The sequence below is a fragment of the Hippopotamus amphibius genome, chromosome 5 (genome assembly GCF_030028045.1).
Source record: "Hippopotamus amphibius kiboko isolate mHipAmp2 chromosome 5, mHipAmp2.hap2, whole genome shotgun sequence".
Taxonomy (NCBI): domain Eukaryota; kingdom Metazoa; phylum Chordata; class Mammalia; order Artiodactyla; family Hippopotamidae; genus Hippopotamus; species Hippopotamus amphibius.
The window spans coordinates 48,711,137-48,736,348 of NC_080190.1; the positions used below are offsets into that span (position 1 = coordinate 48,711,137).

The window sequence follows — 25,212 nt, forward strand, 5'->3', positions numbered from 1 at the left end:
CTTTTGACATGGCACCTCTCGCCCAGTAAGATGGCCTGTAGATCCATTTTACAGATAAGGACGTTGAGGCTAAAAGAGAGTAAGGAGTATCGCAGGCCACACAGCTGTTAATGACAGAAATGAGTTTGGAATCCATGCCCACCAGTCACCACACGGCTTCCCTTCCCTGGCTGGGCAGCCAGCGTCCACAGGCTGGTGGGCAGAAGAGGAATCAGGCAAGGTAGGAAACCCCAGCTCTCTTCCTTCGAATCCTAGGTGGCATCCCTGGCACATCTCACAGTGCTCGTCCGGATCCTTTCAGGAATCACAGCCATCTAGAATCACAGACTCCCGGGTCTGAATCATCCAACCAGTGCCTAAGCACTGCCCAGTATGTCACGTCCCCCCACCAGGTACTCACGTGGGCTCCAGGGAGCTCATTACCTCCCTCAGCGGTTCGTCCTACCAGTGGGGGGTGGGGGCAATGGCTGGAACACCTTTCCCTGCTTGGAGCTGAAAGCTTCCCCCCCATAACTTCCAGCCACTGGTGCAAGTTTGGACTTCTTAGGAGGCGACAGAAACAGAAAGGATGCTCTCTCTGTGTGAGACCCAGGTCACACCATTGTCAGGAGCAGCAGGGTCCCCAGCACTCTGCTCCTTAGACCTCTGGAATCTGGGATTTCCTTTCTGTTGCTCAGAGTGCTTTTCCACACACTTTTTGCAGGTTTTTCAGTCCTGCACAGTGCTAGGTCCTTCCTTCTGTCCTGCCCCCTTCTTGGCCTTTCACGAGCTCCCTGGGAAGTCCCCTGATTTCCCCGGGAAACGCCCCTTCTCTTTTTCCTCTGGGCCCATTCATACTGCAAGGTCAGACTTGGATGTCTGGGAGCTTCTCTGCCTTCTCAGCCAGCTTCTATTTTAGGGTCTCTGACCCCTGGCTCCTGGAAATCTTTTCTCTGAATTCTGAGAGAGCTAATCTGGCCCAACCAGATTTCTCCTTTCCCTGTGGAGCTCCACAGATCACTGAATCGTAATAAGAGGGGTCATAAACTCTGCCAGAGTCTTCTTTGTGGTTTCTTGAAAAAGGGCCCTCGCTGGGGTTCCTCCACCCTTTGCTCTTGTGACGGGCCCTACGCCCCCTCCATCATCAGCCCATCACCCCCCCTTCCATCCTTCTCAGGGGGCAGCCCCGGTGAAGCAAGGGGACCCTCCGGGATGGAAGAACATTCCTAATGCTCCGTCCCTGTAGTTCTCAGTCTCTCCCAACCTAGGCCCAGTGCACACATAGAGCTTCCTGAGAAAAAAAGGCTGTGGAGAGAAAGGAAACCTAAGTCAACCGGCTCACCAGCAAGGAACAGGTACGTGTAGCAGCTCCATAAGGACACCCAGCGTCCAGTGCTGCTGGTGGTGCCCTTCGCCTCATCCCCTCATCACCAGATAGCTGCCCATCCCAACACAGGCGTATCCAAAGGGAGAGAGTGCAGCCCGCCCTCGGGCCCCGTGTTAAAAACGAGGGACGCTTTCCCAGCAGCACATCAGTACCTGCCCCTTTCAGGCTGTTTGACCAGAATTGGGTTACACACGCATTCCTAAACCAAAGCACTAGGAAGGGGAGGCTGTCACCAGGAACAGGGGGCTGAACAGACCCCGCCAACCAAGGCCTGAAAGGACACCATGTTTTCTGAGCACGGAGGGGCCAGATTTACAACAAAATCAGCTGCTGTTAGCAGGGAAGGAGCAAGGCGTGCTGCGGGGCACCCAGAGCTTCCCAAGGAGCTCAGGGAGAACAGGCTCCTCAAGGCTGAGAGCCGCAGGCTGCTGACCCCAGCCCCCAGCACCTCCACCGGTGCAGTTGGGCCTGTGCCACAGCCACCCGGGTGCCAGCACTGGCGGAGGGGCGCGCTGTGTCAAGACCTGTCGAAACTGGGAAGCTTGAAGTTGATGAACGTCGTCTGCTATTAAACTCAGTCAGCTAACCAGAGACATAAATACAAAGGCCAAAGCATACATTTTTAAACTTGACAGATGAATAGATAAAGAAGATGTGGCACATATATACAATAGACTATTACTCAGCCATAAAAAGGAACGAAATTGAGCTATTTGTAGTGAGGTAGATGGACCTAGAGTGTGTCATACAGAGTGAAGTAAATCAGAAAGAGAAAAACAAATACAGTATGCTAACACATATATATGGAATCTAGAAAAATAGTACTGATGAACCTAGTGGCAGGGCAGGAATAGAGATAAAGATGCAGAGAATGGACTTGAGGACACGGGGTTGGGGGGAAAGGGAAGCTTGGACATAGTCAAAGAGTAGCATTGACATATACACACTACCTAATGTAAAACATATAGCCAGTGGGAAGCTACTACAGAGCACAGGGAGATCAGCTCGATGCTTTGTGAAGACCTAAAGGGGTGGGATAGGGACAAGCGGAGGGAGGCTCAAGAGGGAAGGAATATGGGGATATATGTATACATATAGCTGATTCACTATGTTGTACAGCAGAAACTAACACAATACTGTAAAGCAATTATACTCCAATAAAAAAAAGAAATAAATAAAATGTTACAGCACTAAAAAAAAAAAAAGATCACATGAACACAGAGGTTCTTAAACTCATTCAAAGTGGGGAATTAGCAGTCTTTATGGAATGCTATGAAATCTTGATCAAATTAATCAATCAAATTAAAATAACATAATAGCAAAGAACGTTTATTTTATAAGGGTGCATTCACATTCAACAAAGAAAAAAGCAAAACAGACTATGCCTGAGTTTTCTACTATTATTAGAATTTAGTTTGGGATTTTTTTCTCCTACTTTGGTTGTTTTTGTTGTCTACCCCATATGGGCAGAGGCATAAAAAATTTCAGAAAAAAATGCCTAGGGGGAAAACTAAAACTTGATATAATTCAATCCTTTATGTCAATTCGTAAAGTTAGAATTAGTCAAAGCCCACCATTGTCCAATTTTAGAGGATGGGCTTCTTGGAACAGCTTTCAGAATGTACTTTGAGAACAACCAATCCAGCCAAACCTGCTCATTTGTTTTCTGCAAAAGTTACTAAGGCTCACGCATATCTTTGGGTTTCCCCAAGGTCACCCAGTTAATTATTGACATAGTAACTTCCCAAAGAATCATAGTAATTTCCCACGTCACATGTCGGGGATGCAGGTCGGGGATAAAGAAAGGTCCATGGGCGGCATGGGCCTGAGCTAAGCATGTCTGGTCAGAGTCCAAATCTGCCGCAGACTTGAAAGCTTTCTAATCCACCTATACACAGCAGAATAGAAGCTTGGAACTCATTTCAAAAGTTGTTTCTGCTGGTGATTTAAAGACACATCCCTCTCTCCGTACACGCACAAACACAAATCTGCACGTACACTGTCACCTGAGGACCCGGGCTCTCAGACCCTGATGCCTTAGGTTCAGGTGTGACTTTCTCTGGGCCTTTCTGCGGTGCAGTAAGGAACGGCCTGGGCTGGCTCCTCGGCTGGCTCCCTCCTCCCAGCCAGAAACAGTTAATTGCCAGCTCCATGCTGCCTCCAGCCCAGCCCTAATCGGCCTGATCGCAGGCGGCCACGCTGGGGCTGGGCCGCAGCGGCTCCAGACCAGGCCCTGGCTGCGCAGAGCGGTGGCGGCATTCTTCCAAGGTAATGATTAAGCTGAGCACCTGGCAAGCCGGGAAAGAGAGCCCTATTCACACCTCTGCCAGGCTGAGGTGGCCTGGACTGGTTTGGGAAGGCAGGGCCCCAGGGTGCAGGAGCCCGGAGCCGGTAGCCACAGCCTCCCACTGCACAGGGGCGACCAGGAGCATCTTGGGCCAGAGCTTCTGCTGCCTGCCCTGCTGCCACCCTGCCTTCGTCCCTAGCACCATGAAGCTGCAGGCATTCTGGACGGGGCTGGAATACACCTGTCGGCTCCTGGGCATCACCACTGCTGCAGGTAAGACCCCGCCTCTTAGCTTCAGTCTTCTGTGTACTGGGCACAGCAGACAGGATTGCCCAAGGGGTGGGAGCCGGCCAGTGAGGGATGGGCAGAAACACCTGGCCATGTATTCTTCACTTTCTTTTCCCCAAACCCCAGAAACACTGCTCTTTAAGGCAGCAGCAGGGGCCGTGGGGTGAGCCTAGGGCTGAGATCCAGGGGCCTGGTACAGAATCTCTGCTTGGCAACCCACCATCCATGTGACGTTGGGAACCCTCAGCATCGTCATCTGTGAAATGAGTTGAGGGGGTGTGCCCCACCTCCTTGGGGGCTGTTGTGAGGTGGAGGTGGGAGCTGAAGGTAAAGGAGTAAAGGGCTGGGCACATGTGAGAATCGGATGCCTCACTGTGCAGTCATGGAAATGATCAATGGAGCGCATCATGTTTTACTCAAACCACAGCCCCACTTCATGGAGAGAGAATTCCCAGCACATGGGGCAGGCTGATAGAAGGCTGGACATGGAGATCCCAGGCTTCCCTTAAAGCACCATGGGTTTGGGAGGAGAAATGGTTCCCTGTGCTGGGCTGCTCTTCCTCACCCGGCCTGATCGGGGGGCTGCTCAACTTGCCGGAAAGATAGATGGTTACAGTAGAACCTGTGCAGCTGTGACCCTGAGCTCTGCCTGCCCACTTCCCCAAGTCGGACCCGGACCTTAGCCGCATGCCCACTAAGTGGCCAGGATCTGTGTTGGGAAAGTGAGCAGGCAGCGTTCTGAGCCCTTAGCTCTGGCCCCCCTTGTCCCTTGGGGACAAGGAAGAGACACCTACTACTGATCAAATCCTTGTCCACCATTACACACACTCTTAAGAATGGGTCTTGGAAATGGTCCCCAGCTCAGACCCAGAGTGCTGGTCCCCACCCCAGCCCTGTCACTTACCAAGGTGTGACCTTGGGAGAGCCACCTGGACCCTCTGGGGTCATGCTATCTGATCTTTATGATAGAGATAACTAGACCTGCTGGCCAGGTGTTTTGGAAGATGGAGAAAGCATGACCTGAGCATGTCTGAGTGGAGCTGAGGATGTGAACCTCTTGGGAGAAGCCCCGGGACATACTTCAGAGCTCAGTGGGGATCTGTGTCATTCCCAGGGTGCAGGGCCAGCCTCACTGATATGCTGGCCAGTGGGCTCTTCTAGCATTTCGCCCTAAGTTGGCACAGGGAGGGCTGTTGTCAATGGCCTAATCCCACCCCTCCTGTTACAAGATGGAGCACCTAAGTTCAAATAGGGGCCGTGACCTTGCCCAAGGTCATGCTATAGGTCTGAGGGACAGCCAGCCTGAAACCCTGCTCCCTCCATTTTTGAAAAGGCCAGAACTCTGGCCAAAGAGCTCCCTTTTCCCAGGGTAGGAAGCCCCACCCAGTGGGCACGAGAAAGGGTCTGAAATTGCTCTGCTGAGGGCCCTGAGTAAAGGAACAGATGGGAGAGCCAGCTCCAGCCTCCATCAGAACCACCTTCTCACCTACACCTAGGGCAGTGAACTCCAAGGCCCTTAACCGCCCATCCTGGGGAAGGGACGTTAACCCTAAGTAGGGCTTCTGTGTCTGGAGTTTGAGTCCTCATCTACCACTGTTGATCTTGACTCTACCCTGCCCTCCCCTAAGCCCTGGTTTCCAAATATGTAAAATGCACCCCTCTCCTCTGTCAAAAATCACCGTGACATTTCCCCTGCCACACTCTGCCCGGAGGGAAGTCCTGGCTCCTGTTGGAAAGCTGTTTTAAGAGGTATATAAACTTCTAATGGGTTAACTGCAGACAGTTTAAAAGTCTAATTTATCTCAGCCAGTGGAAGGGTCTGCAGCCACACACATATACTACACACACCACAGGCATACTCGCACAAACACACTACATACACACACTACACACACAAACTGCTCCTCTGAACCACAGCCCTTCTCTCTGTGCAGAGGGCCACTGTTAATGCAGTGGATGAGCCTCCTGCTTGGTTTTGATATAGGATCCGGCTAAATATAGGCCACTATATTGCCTTCTAATGGCCAGGCTTTCCAATAATCATGTTCGGGCTTTCTAGAGTGCTGGGAGCAGGTGGGAAGCAAGAAAGAGGGGCTTTAGTCATCTTCGGAAAATCTCAAGTTTCTTTCAGCATCACTGAACCGCTGGCCTATTTCCAATGTGCAAGATTTGCAAATTCCTTATTCCCTTAAGCCTCTTTTTTTTTGCTGAAAACCTCTGTTGAGAAATCCAGACCTCATTTATAGGGGCATTGCTGCTAGAGAGGAAATCAGACTTGAGACAGAGGCTGTCACTGTGAGGAAACCCTGGGAGACCTAAGATAGCCCTGGTCCCCTTGTGTGGAGGAGTGTGGGTTTCCTAGAAACTAGGAAAAGCATGTGACATAAGGTTGCCCAGTGTGTCACCTGCAGGGACCACACAGCTCCTGAGCCAGCAGCCCCCTCCCCGGTTTCCCTTTCCCTCTGCAGATGGATCTGAGGCTGTCAGCAGCTCTGAAGTCACCAGGCCCTGGGGACATGCACCAGGATATCAAGGCCCAGTGGCTGTGGCCAGAGCATGTCCTGCATGGGTGTTGCATGGCTCAGCTCATCTCTTCCTCCCCATCAGCCTCCTTAAATGAAGTTTCATTAGGCTGTCCAGCAGTCCCACAGGCCATTGCTGTCCCACCCCCGTGACCAGCTCTTCACCACGAGCAGACACAGACAGAGCATTGCCACTGCCAAACAAGGGAAAACAGGCCTTGCAGCTAGCCCCCAGAGGGAGGGCATTGGGTGTCCCTCTGTTGCTGAGATGTGGCACCAGCGGTCACCCAAAGAAAAGGCATAGCTGGGGACCTGCACACAGACCGAGAACGCTCCCACCTCCCGGTATAGATGCCAGATTCCCACCCACCCATCCCTCCGGCAGGGTCTCACTGTGTCCACCCCGAGCCAGAGACCCAGGCCCCAGCGGAGGCTCAGCCCTGTGGTTTGTTCTCACTGTCAGGAGAGAGGGACCTGGGAAAGTGGGTTTTAACCGAGATGGGAGCACTGAGGCCCAGGGCGCACCTCCCCCATAAAATGAGAGAGGGGCCTGTCCAGTGAGACTGGCCCCCATCCTGTGCTTGGACGGCAGGACTGGCTTCCCTTCGCACCTCTGCTGTCCTCCTTATCCCCAAGGGAGAATCCCCATGAACTGCCTCCCCACTCCTCAGCCTCTGCCCCAAGCCTTTGGGGAGAGAATGGGAAGAGCTCCCCGTGTCAGGGTAGACGATGCACCTCGAAGGCCTTCCAGATCCAGCTTGGGGTGCAGAGGGAAGTGGGGAGACTGACTTCCCTAGGCCCTGACCCCAGGGAGAAGGCCCTCTCCTCACAGCTGTGTTCTTGCACGTGGGTGGGCCTGGGCCTCCCGCGAAGGGGAATTGCTGAGGGAATGTCTGTGGGCCCTGGGGGGAGCCTCTCAACTCTCCTCAGAGCAAACTCGCCCAAGCTGGAGGCGTCTCCCTGCCAACCTGGGACCGTCTTTTCACTCTTCCAGCCTCTGCTCTTGGTGTAACAGCTGATAATGGACATTATTACTTGAGCATCTGTCGGGCCCCTAGCTCAGTGCTACGTGCTTTAAATGCAGTGTTTCGTTTCATCCTCATAGCCACCCTCTGCAGCACCACCATGCTCATCCCCATCCCCACTGCACTTGAGGAGGAGCTGGGGGTTGGTGGGTGAGGTACCCGGTTCAAGGTCTCACACCCGGGCAGCAAAGAGGCAAGATTCCCATTGATGACCGTCTACTCCTAAGACACTACTCTTCGTCAACATGCCTTCCACCCAAATCAGGCTAAAGGGCATGTCTTTCTACGTCTTGGCGATCACGGGATGCAGAAGGCAAAACACAGAGGGTACCAAAGAAGCTGGTTGAGGTCACCGCATCAGCCTAGTGCCCCCACCATCAGTCAGTCCTGACCCTGCACAGCCTCAGGCAGGTGGGGTCACGGTGAGAGTAGACACAGTTACACTGAGGCAAAGGAAGGATAACCAAACTCTTGCTAAATCTAAAGACACTGATATTCTTTTTATCTGCACTATCATATGATCTTTTTTTATTGAATGGAAGTCTTTAAATTCTATAGTGCTTTACAACTTTCAAAAGTCTCACACACAAGATTTCATATAATCCCATAATAACCCTTTTTATTTCTTTTCCCCTACTCCTATACTGCCCCTCCCCCTCCCCACTGGTAACCACTCGTTTGTTCTCTAAATCTGTAAAGTCACTGATATTTGATCCAACTTCTCATTCTCTGTCTTTGAATGATTGCCAAGCACGCTTTGACAGGCACCACCATGACCATCTCCAGCCAAACCCACTCCTGGACCTCATCTGGGGACAGACAAATCTGCACACATTTGCAGCGGGAATTGTCACAGCAGGACCGTCCACGTATGGGTCCAAAGGCACATGACTGACAACATGCTGTAAAGTCATTATCTTGTGGCAGCCCTGCCAGTGTCTGTGAGAGCCGAGTGCTGAGCCGAATCCCATTTTACAGATGAGGAAACGGAGGCTCAGACTGTTTCGGTAGCTTGGGAGAGCTTCCACAGCCAGTAAACAGCAGGTCCGGTGTTGCAGCCCCAGGCTGCCCACTCACGGGGCAGGGACGCAGTGGGACATCTGGGTGCTATCAAAACACAGCTCCCAAGAGGAGGGCGCCGCACAGCCAGCAAGGACGTGAGCCGGGCATGAGGCAAAGCTATTTTAAGCAAGCCCTGCTTGTCACAAATCAATTACTTTCGATCGACCTGGGATCACTTAGGAGTCTTGTTTTTTTCCAAGTTTTTGACCCATTAACCTCTTCTCTACATAAAGGACAGAGTCACATTCCTGACAGCTCCATTCCTTGCCGTGCTCCGTTCAAATGGAGACTTGGCTTGTTAATATAGACTAGGATAAAAGAAGCATTTAAACCCAAATGTTCTCATTATTTTTTAAAGAATGCAGCAAATGCATAGTTTGACTTTAGACCTATTCGAAGCCTTCTAAAGAAAAAGAAAAAAAAAACTAATGCTTCTGGGGCAATCATCTTGGGCCTTCCTTGCTAATTTCCACCCTTCTTAAATGCATATCACTGTGACGACCTCCTGCCATCTAAGGAAGCTTCATGCACTCCAACATACCTGCAGGTGAATTTATTACTCAGGCAAGAACATACTGCTTTCAGATCCTGTAAGTGGATGTTGACTGTTTTCCAGTCTGATTGCCCCAATGAGTAAATGAAATGTCCCTGCTTTAGTTCCACCCTTCTACCACTGGAAGATAATATGATTTGGTCCAAGCATTTCTCTCTTTATTTATTTGTGCCTGTGTTCTCCTTCTCAGATTTAGAACAAAAAATCTGGAACTCCACCTAGGATTCATTTACTTGGCAAACATTGGCTGAGTCCCCACTTTGTGCAAAGTAGACACATATTAGGATGTTATGATCTCTAACCTAGAGAAGCGCATAAACTGACCAGGGAGACAAGCTAGTAAATACATGTACGTATCCCAGTGCCAAGCACTGCAGCATAGTGTTTGGGAGGATGAATTTGTGTCCTTCTCTACCACTTAGTAGATGTGTGACCTTGGGCATGTCACCTAATCACTTTAAATGTCAGTCTTCTTATCTATGAAATGGGAATAACAAGTGAATCTACCCTCTGGGGTCGTAAGCATTCAATGAAACAATGACTAAAGCAGCAAACTTCGTGGCACATAGATTCTCACTCAGCGCCGGTTAATTTTAGAGGAACATGCAGGACACAGGGACTGCACCGTGTGAGTGATGGGACCTCCTTGCAGGATAGAAAAAGAAGAAAGATCAGAGGAAAGGAACAAGGTAACACACGACCTTGAGGGTGGAAGGGGAGGAAGGGGCTAGTATGTGAAAGGTCTTACACTGGGTAACATTTTTCTTCACATTTTGCTCTTGGGTCATTAAGATCATCCCACAGCACATTGGCTAAAGATGGTAGCCTCATTTTATTTTTCATGGGATGACAGTTCTTTTAAGATTTTTCTTTAGTTCCATGCAACCATCTGAAGAGGACTGTTATCAAAAAGGAATGTAGTCAGAAACCAATGGTTGATGCTGGGGAGATGGAGCCCTCCTGGGGCTTTCCCCTGAGCCTTCCTGGCTTTCCATAGGCCAGGTAAAGGTCAGATAAAGAAACATGGTGTGTGTAGCATGGATAGAGAACATTTGGAGGCATGGTCATTGTTTTCTAGTGCCAGAAAAGCTGCCATGTGGAAGACTGAGCAGATGCATTCTCTTTGAATACAAGAAAGAATAAGGCCAAATACCTTGACCTGAAATCAAGACCTAGAAGAAATTTCCCCTGTGGGTCTCTACAAGAAGGATGCCATTCTGCCTGAGGGCCAATATCCTCAATAGTATCAGTGAAGTTCTGTGGAGTCCCTCTGTGTGAACGATGTCATCAGTAAAATATGGTGTATTGGCCCAGATGGTTTCATAACCTTGAATCTTATAAGCTTAAAGGAAGAAATGATATCTATGCCACACGGCCCTTCTAGAAATTTGAAAAGGAGGGAATATTTCTCAATTCATTCCACGAACTATCATTATAGTAATACCAAAATTGACATGCAACAAGCCTTGTGACTAAGGCATCATAAGAAAAGAAAATTATAGACTAATATCCTTCATCAACATAAATGTAAAAATTCTAAAAGTTCTGGCAAATCAAATTAAAATATATTAAAAAAATATAATATACATAACCAAGTACAGTTTATCCCAGAAATGTATGGTTGCTTTAATATTTGAAGATTGATTTATGTAATTGACCATATTAACAAAATAAAAAAGAAAAGCTATATTATTATTATTTTTTTAATTTATTTATTTATTGGCTGTGTTGGGTCTTCGTTGCTTTCTCTAGCTGCAGCCTGCGGGGGCTACTCTTCATTGTGGTGCGTGAGCTCCTCATTGCAGTGGCTTCTTTTGTTGCAGAGACTTCAGTACTTGTGGCACATGGGCTCAATAGTTGTGGCTCACAGGCTCTAGAGGGCAGGCTCAATAGTGTGGCGCACGGGCTTAGTTGCTCCGTGGCATGTGGGGTCTTCCTGGAGGAGGGATTGAACCCGTGTTCCCTACATTGGCAGGCGGATTCCCAACCACTGCACCACATACGAAGTCCCAGAAAAGCTATATTATTATCTAAATAGATACAGTGTTTCCCTGGGAGTGGATGAAAGGTTGGAAGGTAGGACTACAAGGATACAAGGAAGCTTTGGGGGAGATAAATGTGTTCATTATCTTGATTGAAGTGATGGTTTCCCTGCTATACACATATGTCAATACTTACCAAATTGTACATTTTAAATATGTGCAGTTTGTTGCATGTCAATTATACCTCAATAAAACTGTTTTTAATAGTGGATGTGTCAGTTATCTACTGCCAAAATAATGCTGTGTAACTACTGCAAAACCTTAGTGGCATGTAGCAATAAACTTTTATTGTTCACATATCTGGGGGAGTAGATTAGGCAGCTCTGCTAACGTAGGGTGTACTCACCTATCTGAGGGTCAGACAGCGATTGGTTTGTCTAGACTGGCCTCGGCTGAGATGATAAGGTCCCTCGTGCTCCAGCAGGCTGGCCTGGCCATGTGCTCATAATGGCAGAGGCACAAGAGAGCAGGTCCAGGTCACAAGCCCATTTCCCATCTGTGCTTGCCTGGTACCTGATGGCATCCTGTTTTCCAAAGCAAGTCACATGGCTGATCCCAGATTCAAGGGGTGGGGAAACAGACTTCCCTTTAGTGCAAGGGCCTGCAAAGTCATATAACAAAGGGTGTGGGTACCAAGGGGGTGAAGGCCTTGGGCGGGGCGGGGGTGCGGGGAGCATCACTGCAATCTACCACAGGCACTTTGGCCAACCTACAAGGCCAAACCAAATAGAACTCTTAGATGGTCTACTGTAGTCTACAGAAGAGAATCCAATAGAGGATGAGGACTCTCTCACCTTCAGGAAATTCTCCCTAAGCAGGCTTCTGGGTAGGTTGGAGGGCACTAAGGGCCACCCTATACTCTAAAATCTCTTCTAACTGAATATCTAGAATTTTCTTCTATAAAATCTTGGCCTTTTCTCATAACATCTTTGAACCCTGGCTCACAGGTGTCAGCTGAACGGCTCTCGACACATGGGTAAACTTCCCTGCCCATGCTTAGAATCTGCCACAACTCCTGAGTTAAGAAGCCTGCGGCTACTACCTTATTGTCTCCTTGGAATGTTAGCAACTGGTTCCAACATCTCTGTGTTCTTAGAAATGGTGCAAATCTAGCCTTCACATCTACCGTCAGCTGTGACCCCTTCTGAACCAACCCCGGCCATTGTCATCAGATCAGTGTGTCGTTTACCTGAGATGTCCCTACAGACACTAAGACCAGCATGAGATATGCCATAGCTGAAGACGAAGAAGAGCGTATGACGTGGGGAGTTATGAGGTGCCCTCAGCGGTAGTGAATATGACATCCTCCCCCAGCTCCCCAGGCATTCAGGGCCAAGACCACTTCCTGGCATGGAAAGCCAGTTAGTGTGGCCTCTAGTGACCTCTGTGGAGTCTCCTATGTTGCCACTAGGACACTGCACTGAATGAAAGACAGGTGTCAAAACTCAATCCAGTGATGGAGTCAGATCAGCTACAGATAAGCTACAGCCAACAATGACGTCAGCCCTGAGGCAAAGGCAGCACGAGGCCAGAAGCCTTGGAGATAGCCTTTTAGTCATTAGCACTACAGATGGGCCCCATCCTCAGGAGCACATGGGCCCTTAGCAGCCTGCACAGAGGGGCTTACCCATGAGATGTAGAGGTAGATGGGGCTTTGGACCACTTATATCAATCAGGCCTGCACAAGGGAACTGAGACAGGAAAATCAATGAGTAACATCAGTACATAGAAAAGAGCTCCTGAGGCACAATAAAAACATGTATTAATGGAAGGAAAGGTTAAGAATAAACCCTCCCCTTCCCCCGAGACTACTGATGGGAGCAACCTGCCTCTCCTAATAATTCTATTAGCCATCATCTACATTTGTACAACACTCTATAATTTGCTAAGACTGAGGCTCATAGCCAGTCATGCATGTTTTATGATCCCCATTATCTAGAATAGGAAGCAGGCAAGGGCGTTACCGTTTGCTTAAGGAGCCAGGACTCTGCTTTCCTGATCAAACTGCACGTTCTCTCTGTCGCAGCACAGCACGCCCATAGCTTCTGTCCCCCCACACTCTAGGGCCAGAGCTTCGGGATGCCCGGAAAGATGCTCCGGTGTGTGTTTGGCCCAGGCCTCCATCACAGGTTCAGAACCTCTGATCCCTGCTAAGCCTGAACTAGAGCAAACAACTCAGGAAGACAACTCAGAAGAAAGCTCTGGCCTCTGGGAGAAGAAAATACTGTGTTATGACTGGATGCAGTCCAGACAGGAGGGATGGAAACTAGAGGCCAGGGAATGAGAAGCAGAGGCCAGGCTTGTCCACATGTGCCGATTCTCACCAGACTCCAGAAAAGATGCCTCGCTGGAGACTGTGAGGGGAAGTGAGACGGAAGGGTGGGCCGGAGTGTGCCAGGGTGGCCTTGTAATGTGGTTCTGTTGAGCTGGGATGATGGGCAAAAGGATCCTAAGGGACGGATGACAGGGAGGGATGGAAGGAGTCTAAGGCCCCAAAGGGGGGTGTAAAAGTAGCACATGTGGCTCCGCCCAGCACCTCCCACCGCCTGCAATGCAAAGAACAACACAGTTCAGGATCAAGGCTGTTCTGGGGCAATTCTTTCTTAGGGAGAAGTTGTTACAATGAGGCCTTGATTCTGGGGACATGTATGGCATTTGTCCCCCACCTCCATTCTCAAACTGTCAACTCCTCTGTCCTCATGCCCAGCTCAGGGCAAGGGCCACAGTGTCATTTGTTGAGGTCAGTGGCTAATGTAGGTTGGCCCATTTCACTCAGAGCTAGAGCCCTGTGGAACCACAGAAGACGAGATGGAAGCACAGTATAGGAACAGCTGCCAGGAGACACCACGGAGCCTGGGCAGGTGGCTGCCTGGCAGAAGCTGGGTCAAGGCCACAAGCAGACAGACGGATGCGGGGGACAGAAGGAAGGACTTCACGTTGGCCAGCATTGCCTCAACCTCACATGCTCTGCCTCTGAGAACATGAGCCCCAGACCTGGGAGGATCAAGCGGGGGACCCCTTGGCCCTGCTGTCAAAAGGCCTTATGGCCTCCCTTGAGAATCCCCTATGGATCTCCTGGCCTGAGCGGTCATGCTCCTGACTCCACCCCCTGCTCACCTCCTCCAACCAAAGGGCATCCTTCTGCTCCGGGGCTTGCAGTATCCAGCATATTCACTGTTGGTTGAGAGCTTTTGGAAGGATGACCCCACTTTCCTTTGATGCAAAATGGGTTACCTGGAGGCTGGGAAAGCTGCCCAGGCCAGAGTTAGAGGGAGGAAGGAGCATGTGTGTATGGGCCACCTGACATCTATCAGCACCAAGCCCAGTGTTTCAGATGCATTTTCTCCAATCCAAGCAGCAACTCTGGGAGATGTAACTCATTCTCCCCATTCCACAGATGGCAAACCCAGCTCAGATGAGTGAAGTACTTATCCACAGTTACCCACACAGAACTGGGATTCCAACCCAGCTCTCTCTTTTCCCTATTGTTATTCTCATAATTTTAACTGCAAACCATCACTGCTTCTAGAGGGTTCCTGAAATTCCCCTGTGACTACTGACCCTGTTTCCATCTAAAGACAGCATATTGGCTCTCCATATGCAAAAGAGGTGCAAATCAGGGAGGGGGCTGAGTTCCCAAGACCCTTTCCTGCCATCTGCTGGTCATCTGCCAGAATCTACAAAGATTCCTGAGATGAATGAAGTCCCTGCCTCACCCCAGAAGTAAACAATCACAAGCATGAGCCTTGAGCAGAGACCCCTTTCCCAGGCGTTGGGTGGGAAGACCCTTCCCTGGGCTGGACTGGATTCTTGTACAAGAAGTTGGTAATTTCCCTGAGCACCTGTGACACGCTTGGCATTAATTAACTTACTGAATCCTTAGAGAGACTGGCTCAGCTAGTAGCTAGCAAATGCGAGACTGAAATGCAGGATCTGCCCTAGATCCGTGATTGGTTTGTTTGTTTCTTTGTTTTACTTATACTCTCTGTGCCTCAGTTTCTTCTTCTGTAAGATGAGGGTAACAATACTTTCACATAGGACTGTTGTGATGATTAAATAAGTTAATAAAAGCTAAGTGCTGAGAACAGGACAGGATATACAGTGAAAACTAAATACATGAATATCTGTCTGCATAACACGTGCGCGCACGCGCGCGCACGCACACACACACACACACACACAGGTCGACAGTGGAAACCAGGAAATGGCCCATCTTCTGGAGCCAGAAGTCTCAAGTTTGGTCTGTAGGTCCTTTGCTTTCTAGATGTGTCCTTGGGAGAACTACACAAGGTCACTGAGCCTCATTTCCATCCCTGTGAAATGGGGAGTACAGCCCCTCCCTATGTCTTGGGGCTGCTTTGAGGAACCAAGACACATGTGACCATTGTGTATAAGCCATTGAATGCTCTACGGGTTATGTTAACACCGCAGAGGGTGTGAGGCTGTGTGGCAGCCCTGACTCCTCACCTGGAATGAGACACCAAGTGGCTAGAACCGGGGGAGGACAGAGCCATGGTGTCCTCCACCACCCTGACCCTCAAGCACAGGCAGCACTGGAACCCCCATCACTAAGAATATAGGCCCCCCCCTTCCTAGACGGAAGAGCTCTGTCCCCTTCTCCCTGAAGTTCTTCCGCATCCCCGCATGAAGTGAGGGGAGGAGATGCCGGCACCTAAGTGAACAGTTCCACACTGCATTACAGGAAACAGCATTTCCCCAGTGGACAAAGGGCTCAGGTCACCTGAGCATGCGCGCTCACACAGTGAATCCGCCAGGGAAAAGAGGAGGCATCAAGCCCGGGGAAGTAGCCCCCCGCACAGCAGAAATGAAGGGCCATACACGGGCTGCCGAGAACAACAGCCCAGCCCCATCATCTTGGACTGTGTGGGAGGGAGACAAGGTGAAGTCACAATTTGGCAAATACCAGCATTGGTGGTCGGAGCCCAGAGAGAGAAATGTAGGGTGCACGGGCTGTAATCAGTTAGGGCCACAAAGAGGTCTGGTTTGTGGGTTGCCACAACGGGAGGAATATCTCGAGATACCTGCATGCTGCCTGTGGAATGTTGCCATCAACGGGTAGATGGGTTGGAGCCACGGCTGGTTGAGTGAAGTCGTGAGAGTAAGGAGACCTAGAAGCCAGCAGGTCCACAAAGGTGGGTCCAAGATGGATTCACCCTGGACAAATGGAAGATCAGGTATTTGAGCACAAACACCAACTGCCAAGAAAAGACAGGAGGCGAGAGGAGGCTGAGCTGCATCTCATGTCCCAGTGAAACCCCAGGGGCTTAATCAGAACCAGGTCCAAAGCGATGAGCCAGAGGTGTACGATGCAGCCACCAAGCCAGCAAGTGAAAACGAGGTCATGGAAAGAGCAAGAACAGTGATCTGGGCAAGGGAACCCCAAGGCCAAACACTGGGGCCCAGACACACGGCACACATGGGCCTGTAGGACGGTGAGGGACCCTGATGCCCCTCCGTGTGGAGGACACTTGTGGAGCCCAGGGCTCAGTGGGCTGTTTCAGGGGCACTAAGGGGGTAGCAGCACGACCAGTGTGGACAGAGAAAGGCAGCTGCTCCGGGGAGACTGGATTAAAAGGTCTCTGGAGTTCCGCATGAAACCCCTCTGGTTTCCAGAGTGCTGAGACCAGCTCGCAACTCGGGGCGAATGACGGGTGCCACAAGCTTAAAGAAACACAGACACAGATTTAAGAGAAAGATGGAACCAGGGGACTCAAGACCTCTCGGATCAAGAGCTCCGCTGATTCATCCCACGTTGCTTTTAATGAGCTCTCGGCGTTCAGGAAGCAAGATAGCATAAGGTTCTCACACTCCCAGTTCCGTCCCACAATCAAGGTTTTCTTTGCAGTAACCACATTTCTTTTTGTATATCTTTTTGCACAAAGGGCCTCACATGATTGGGGGCAGTGGTCTTTTGCAAGAACAGCAGAAGAACCATCAGTGCGTGCACTTGCACAGATCCTTGCTGTGGTGAGAGGGCAGCTGCTATTGGCCAGGTCTCTGTTTGCCTCCTGGGTCCCGATCTGAGCTGGGCATGGGAAGCAAAGCAGCCCTGGGGGCAAGAGACCTCCCTTAGAAGGGCTGAGGGTCTGTGCCCCACCCCTGTTGGCCCCTCTGCCACTGTGCCTGTCTTAGGCTGTTCCTTCCCTGAGGAATCTTACCCGTCTCTGGCTAACCAGCCATCCTCCGGGGCCAAGCAGCGTGATGCGAGGTGTGCAAGTGAGGGAGGGGCAGCGCCCCCAGAGAGGGTCAGTTCTCTGCCTCGCGCTGACCCGGTTTTCCTAAGCCCTCACCCTTAGCTCCTCCACTGCTGAAGCAGGACATCCTGCACCCAGTTACTTGGCCCACACACTTTAATTACTTTTAGCCATATTTTCTGTAACATTTTCAAGGCTTCAGAAAGACTTCCGAATGTTTTCCCACACCAGAGACCAACCTGGAAGGTTCCTGGCTCTCTTGCACCTTCCCAGCCACAGCTCCCTGTGCCACGTCAGGAGAGCCTACCTACCCTGGCTGCCAGTCCCCTGGAGAGGGCTCGCGCCATGGCCAAGGAGCTGCCTCAAGGTGGTGCCGTGCTGGAGCCCCTGGGCCTATCCTTCCCTCCTCTCCTTCCCCCCTTAGTGTTGATCGGCGTGGGCACCGAGACCTTCCTCCAGGGACGGTTCAAAAGCCTGGCTTTCTATCTGCTGTGAGTATGTGCACATGCGCCCTCCCTGCCTGTATGTTCAGATCCAGCTCACCCCAAGGCCATCTGCTGAGACTCACCCACAGTATCCTGCCCCCCATCCCGTGAGCTCTATTCCACCCCAAAGGTGAAAGGAGTAGAGGGGGCTTCTGGAATATCCCCTTGTTTGGGAAGGCCTTTACTCAGATCATCCCATAAATCAACAAATTAGCATTCCATCTGTCCATCCACCCATCCGTCCATCCATCCACCAACTCACTTTTCCATCCACCCATGCCCTATCCATCCACCCATCCATCCATCCACCCATCCATCCATCCATCCATCCATCTAACCATCCATCTCTGCAATCATTTCTTTATTCAGCAAACGTTAACCAAGCCCTTGTTTTAGAGAGAGGGGAATCAGTTCAAAGGGCTATCTACATGAACTCCTCTACATGCCAAGCTCAGTTAAATGTTTTATTTACACTATGTCCTTTACCTTTGACAGCATTACAGGAGAAGTGCATATAGTCCGTTTTGCAGATTAAAAAACAAAATTCAAATGGAGTAAGCTGCTCAACCCACATCACCAAATCTATAAGCAGCTGGGCCCAGATTCATCCACCTGGGTCACTTCAGTTTCTCAGCCTGTCTTTTCTCCTCTGCCAGATGCCTCTGCAGACGCCCTCTAGTGGGAAAAAGATGGCTGTGCAGTGGTATCTCAGCAGAGAAGAGGTGGAGGGTATTATTATCCTGTGTCGTGATCCAGATTCGTGGCTGGTTAATGCAGACGGTTTTCTCCCCAGAATCCTGCCTCTTCCTGACTGCTCTGTCCCTGTCCTGAGGGCACACTGTGCCCATCTGGTCACTCTGTGGTCCACTCCTGGAAGATGTTCCTTCTAGCCTCAGGACCCCTGCCCCTCACTGTGAACTAGTCCATGTTCTCCACCCCTGCCCTGCTCTCACCCCTTGGGATGGGCGCCCACTGCCCATGCAGCCCTTACCTCCTGCCACTCACACTCCTTCCTCCACCCTTCCTTCCCCTACACAAACAAGCATCTCCCCCTGCAGATCTCAGACTCCTGCCACTGTGTTCCTTCAGTCTACTGTAGCATCTCCCCATGTGACTGTCACTTCCTGCTCTGTGTCCCCAGGGGCCATGGCCACGAGCAGACACCAGTAGGAGCTGATCTGTCATTGGTTTGCTCCTTGCTTTTCTCCACTTCTCCTCTGCTCCTGCTGCCTCTCCTATCTTCCTTCTTCCAAGGAGGCCCTCACCACCTTCCTCACACTTACCCACAAACAGTGGCTGAAGGGTCCACATAGCTGGCATGGAGCCCTGGGCAGAGACCTTTGTGTGTAAGATGTGGCTACACAGGCAGGGCTCTCTGCTTGGATTCACTGCCTCGTTTCAGTGACCCAGCTTCCCTGGCCTCAAGAGGTACAGCCTCTTTAGCACCAGTCAGGAAGTCTATTCCTGAAGCCTCAGTTTCCCCCTCTGCCCCAGGACATAGAAAAAGGCAGTGCCACTTGTTTATCAAAGCATGTGCTCTGGTGTGCTTGTTAGGTATACAGGCTCTGTAGCCTGAGCACTGGGTTCAAATCTTGCCCCACTACTGATCCGCTGTGTGACCATAAGCAAGTGGCTTGACCTCCCTGGGCCTTAGCTCTCCCAGCTGTAAACCGAGGGTACTCATAGTGATTTAACAAAAATCATTCAATGAATTGGTATTTGTAAAGCCCTTAGAACATGTCTGGCATATATTCATCATTTAAATTCATTATTACCGTTTAAAAGCTGAGGCGTAAGAGCTAGGCAGATACTGGGAGGCATAGAGAAAATGGGAGAAAGTAGAGATTAAGTACTAAACGGTCAGAAAGAGAAAGAGAGAAATAACTGACACTGTCACATGGACAAGAGAAGAAAGGGGGAGACCGCTAAGAGGCACGAGCCTGTGCAAAGGCATTGCGGCACCTAATACCTTCATGTGGGGCTTTAAAAGACATGCTAAGAAATTTCAATTCTATAGGCCAGTGAGACCCTCCGATGAAAAAGTACCTTGCATTCCCGGAGATTCTGATATATATGGTGTGGGACTGGCCCAGGAATCTCGGAGTTTACATATTCGCCAGGAGATTCTGATTGGAGGGTCTCTGGACCACACTTGGGGCAGAGGAGCCTTTGAAGCAGTCTGGATGGGGAGGAATAGGGTCAGATTCAGAAGGAGCCCTGGGCCAGCCTGGTGGTGACAGATTGGAGGAGCGGGAGGTGAGGAGGTAAGGGCCAGGGAGTCAGGGAAGCCAAAAGGGGAAGCTGGTGTAAGGCCTCAGGGGTCAGTGCCCAACTCAGGCAATACAGGTGAGACCAGAAAGAATGGGCGTGTGTCTAAGGAACACAGTCAGCCCCTGCTGGTGGCTGTTTGCAATGATGAGAAGGCAAGGGGTCCGCAAGGGATCCAGCTTTAAGACTCAGGCAACCAGGCAGTGGGTGTCAGCCCTGGTGACACTGGGTAGAATGATATGACTACCAGTGTCCATGCAAGGGTCTGGGGCTCAAGACGGTCTCCCCTGCTGGCCTACAGCTCCCTCACCTGTCTCTGGGTCCCAGCCCCCACCCCCACCCCACCACCAAGGCCCGGCGCAGCCCAGCACAGGCCCTGATGCCCAGGCAGCGACTGGTAGATGTTGGCTGGGTGACAAGATTAGGTCAAGAAACTCCTGGTCAGTTGTTCGGATACACATAGAAGCCCAGGAGGCCAAGGCATTGTGAGAAGACACCTGAGGAAAGCGAAGGGAGGGTCAGAGAGCGCCCGGCCTCCCCCACCTGTCTCCACCACAGGTTTACAGGAGCCGCCGTCTCCGTGAGCGAAGGCGCCTACTTTGTGGCTCAGCTGCTGGCCATCTGCTTCCAGTAAGTAGCCTCCAAGCAGCCCCACCCTCACCCCCAGCCTGAGACACTCCCAGATGCCTCCACCCGTGATACCACGACCCCGGAGATGCCCGGCTCCCGAAGCAGCTATGGACGGGTTCCCTCCTGGCCCTGCAGTGAGCCCCAGTCTGGACGTGGGCTCAGGCCTGTGGGGCTCCGTGGTCCCCTTTTCCCTTCTCCCAACCAGGGAGTGGACTGACACATCCACTCAGAGCCTGACCCCACCCAGAGTCCCCCTGCAGAGTCCATCACCATCCTCTGGAAACAGCCAGTCACCGTACCCGCCATCCAAGTCATCCACCACAGGGCGAGGACCCCATGGAAGGCCAGCTGGGAGCACACAGAGCTGGGTTTGAGAACTGACTTTGCCTCCTGCTGGGACCCAGGGACAAGTTAGGGCCGTAGCCTTTATTCCCGTTTGTGGGGCAGGAGTACAGACCTTTCAGGGTCTTGGGAGGCCACGTGCCTACAGAGGCCTATACCTCTGCCTAGTCATGTTCAGTTCATGGAAGCTGTCATCAGTGTGGCCAAGGACTGGTCCTGGACCACAGATCTCAGAACCTACACAGTTGGGCCTCTAGGTGGTCAGCATGAGTCAGGCTTCAAACCTAGCGGTCCTGGCACCTTGCAAAGCCACAGGCCACCCAGGGTCACCAGCCCTGAGGCAGCAGGCAGCCCCCATTTCTGCTGAATGCCATTGCGAAGGGACCCTTGCAACTTCTCAGGGCAGGGGAGGGAGATGTCCTGAGCCGAAGGGGCATTTACCCTCTCTGGACTCCCTTCACTCCCAGCCAGGGTTTGTCACAAAATAACAACCACCAGGAGGCAGCAAGGAGCCATGGCAGCAGGACGTGGGAGGAGGGCTGTGCTCTGATCTAACACTTTATCGGCCAGCCCACACCCCTCTTCACAAAGCGAGCCTGGGCAGGAGGCAGCGTGCAGAGCCCCTCTCCAGGCCAATTCAGAGGATGAAGGAGATGGACTTAAAGGCAAACACTTTCCTCCTTTGCAACCTGGAGGCAGTTTCCCTAAGGAAACCCACTCAGCATCAGGCCTCTGCCAGGCCCATGTGTGGTCCTTGCATGCCAGTTAACAGAGAAGCCATCTCATGTCTAGGCAAGGCTCCTTTGAACAGGGTACAGCTGGATTCCAGCTCTCTTGCCTATGTGGCCAGTCCCTGTGTACCGTGTACAACCCTCACAACTGTCCTAGCCAGGTGTCTCCTGTACTACATCCCTTCTCCACTGTACTGTGGACTTCCCAGTATGCCCTGAGTCTCCTACTTTCCTTCCCACTGCCTTTGCAGTGTCCTGAGAGCATTTGCCTTCCATCCTGCCCCCCACCCCCACCCCCAGACCAAACAGGCATAGCTGTGCAGCCTTTCAGAAAAAGTGTTGGAGACCCTCTGGAGAGGCTCAGGCAAGGCCCCCGAGCTCATAGTGGGACCCACAGTGAGGACTTCAGCCCCTGGGGGCGTTCAACCAGAGGCTACTGCAGAGAACATGGCCATAATAGGACCCAACTGCAGACTCCGATGGCTTTATATATTGCTGGGGCTTTTCTGGGTCGCTTCCTACTTCCTGCCAATCCTGGACTTCCTCCCTGCAGGTGTCAGCCAGGGTCCCTGGCCTACAGAGCATGGGAGAAGGCCCACTGGCTGGGCTGCTTCCAGAGGTTCCTGGCCTACATGCTGCTGTCCGTGGCCTGCTTCCTCCACCCTGTCCTGGTCTGGCACGTGACCATCCCAGGTAGGAGCTCCAGGAGATAGTGGAGGCAGGCAGTCCCCACTGCAGGTAGGCCCTGAGCAGGGGGCGCTGAATGCCCCTCTCCATGGGCCAGCAGGGATGCGGGCTCCAGGGCCCCACTGGCCTCTCTGCCCTTTCTGGCATAGATCATAGGGATGAGGAACTGATCAAATGGCAGGAAAGTCCCCCAAAAGGCATTTTTCCTATAGGTGTTCAGAGGCTATACCCACAAAAGCAAACTGACATTTTATACAATGCCTATGTGTGGTCTGAGCTCTCAGAGAGGGCAAGATGATCACTTCTCTGTCCAAACCCTTCTGTGTCTCCTTAGCACCTACCCATTCAGGCCCAAACTCCTCAGCCTGGTCTGAAGGTACACCAAATGGGATCCTGAAGGACCGGGGCAACCCCGTCTTCTTCTACTCCACTCACCCTGCTAGTCACCCAGTTTCTGGTCTCAGAAGCCAGACTTGATGCTTCCACCTCCTGGGTTTTGACAATGACTTCTTCTGCTAAGACGCTTCTCCCTCCTCCCTCGCTGTGACAACTGCGCCCCTCCTCACCACCCATCTAAAATGCCAGGGAGCTGACCACCAGGGGAGATGAGCCTCTTCTTCCTTTCTGCAGTTTCTCTTAAAGTACCTGTCTCAGCCTTCCAGGGATGCTCTGCGCAGCCTTCAGTGGACTCCTGAGCAGGACTGGGCACTGCCAAGGCCAGAGTGAGCCATGACCTCCCAGTCCTTAGAGAGCATGAGATGCATGGGAGGCTCTGGCCCTGGCAGGCAGGACAGCCACCCTCACACCTTCCTCTGGACAGGGCGGGGCTCCCAGCAGGAGACAGAGGGCCCTCAGGCCAGGAGGCTGCATGAGGGGCCAGGAGGGAAGCCAACACTGTGCCCAAAGGGACTTGCAATTTCCTCTGTGTTTGCTGGGCAGGCAGCAGTAAAGGAGGATCTCCCCACTCCTGGAAATGGAAGTAAGCCCAGTTCAGCAGCTGGGGCCCAGTATCCAGCATAGGGTTCAGGTCTGTTGAAGGCATTGCAGGTCCAGCCCCAACAAGCCATTCCTGAGTCCCTCTCAGGGGCTGAGCTTGGTGATGGGAGGACAGGCGGGCAGCGCCTGGATCGGCTGTCAGCAAGAAGGGGGCTTTGGGCACAGGGTCTCCTGGCTAACCATCAGGGTGAGGGCCACAGCAAGCACTGGCCCCACTGACATCCCCTGGCCAGGCATCAGGCCTGCCACATGAGTCTGATGTGTGTGTGTGTGTGTGTGTGAGGACAAGTTAGGTGTGCAGACTGGAGCTCTGGGGGCCTGAGTGTGGCCACACAGGTGTGCCACAGTGGCTCTTTGGGGCGGTGGGTGTGGGCAGCCTCTGGACTTTCTCCAGGACACGTCCAGCATCCTGACCTCCCGCATCTCTTCCAGGCTCTATGCTCGTTACCACTGGCCTGGCTTACTTCCTGCTGAGCAAGCGGGAAAAGAACAAAGCTGCCGCAGAGGTGCTGGCCCTCCCAGAGCAATACACGGACCCCTCCGGCAGCGCCGTGAGTACCACCGGCTCTGGGGACACCGAGCAAACGTATACCTTCCATGGGGCCCTCAAGGAGGGGCCTGGCTCCCTCTTCGTCCACGTGAAGAGCATCCTGAAGGGAACTAGGAAGCCCAACGCCCTCCAGCACCCAGACGCTCTGACGGAGCTGACTCTGGTGCCGGCTGACTCGCTGGCCAAGAAGAAGCAGGTGCACTTTGAGGACAGTGTGGTGAGAATCATCCCGGCCCTGGCTGAAGGCCTGGACGATGGGGACAGCGAGCCAGAGGAGACCGCCTCTGACACCACCCCCATCATCCCTCCCCCTGAGGCCCCGCTCTTCCTATCCTCCCTCACGGGCACCAGCCTCTTCTGAGCTGCTTGTTCCAGGCTGCAGGATGCTCAGCAAGGGGTCTGCATAGATAGATGGTCCTGCCTGGAATTTCCTGATGTCCCAAGGCCCTCCTGGCAGCTTGGGGTCTTTACTGGTTAATTCTTCAAGGGGTGACCAGACATACCCGTGGTAGCTGGGCCTCTGGGGCCATCGAGCGGCATGACAGTTCCTGCGGAGACCTCGAGAGCGGCACAAATGAAGCTCGCACTGCCTCAAGCCCTCACAGGTTCCTCCCTCCCAGACACAGAGTGGAGAAATCCTTGTGTTTTCCCTGCAGGAGGCCAGCAGTCCCACTTCACACAAGGCTGTGTCAGCCCAGAATCCCTGGGGCTTCTCTTGCTCCTGACACAGGACCCAGCACTCAGCAACGTTTCACAGTACATCTCATCTCTGATGTAACATTTCAGCTCTGAAAGCCCAGAGATGCGGTTGGCAGCTTATGCATCTCACAGGCAGGTGTTGACGACAGCCATGGGTGCCAGGATGGGGAGCAGGGAGAAAGTCAAGGCTGCCCTCAGGGTGGGAGCAGTGTTGAGCCGTGGGCCGCATACTCTGTGCTCTGGGGCTGGCGCCAGGCAGCAGGAGTCACAGAGAGACTCGGGTAAACAATGCGGCTCTGTGCTCCCCGCAGGGAGAGCCAGGCCAGATGAGTGATGCTCATTCCAGAAGCATCGCTGAGGATTCCCTGCATCCCCACCACATGGGCTCTCAAGATTCCAAGTAGATGATGTAAACTAAAAGGAACTGAAAGCGGACGATCTTCAGCCGTCAACGCCAACACACA

General features: G+C 52.1%; 1 protein-coding gene across 1 annotated transcript; it reads left to right on the top strand.

Moving 5' to 3' along the window:
* The first annotated feature begins 3,856 nt into the window (after nucleotides 1–3,856).
* TMEM72 (transmembrane protein 72) lies at nucleotides 3,857–24,410 on the top strand. Its single transcript, XM_057734197.1, has 5 exons — nucleotides 3,857–3,926; nucleotides 17,785–17,851; nucleotides 20,672–20,743; nucleotides 22,370–22,509; nucleotides 23,932–24,410. Exons 1-5 carry the CDS (start codon nucleotides 3,857–3,859, stop codon nucleotides 24,408–24,410), a joined length of 828 nt encoding a protein of 275 aa, XP_057590180.1.
* The last annotated feature ends 802 nt before the right edge of the window (nucleotides 24,411–25,212 follow it).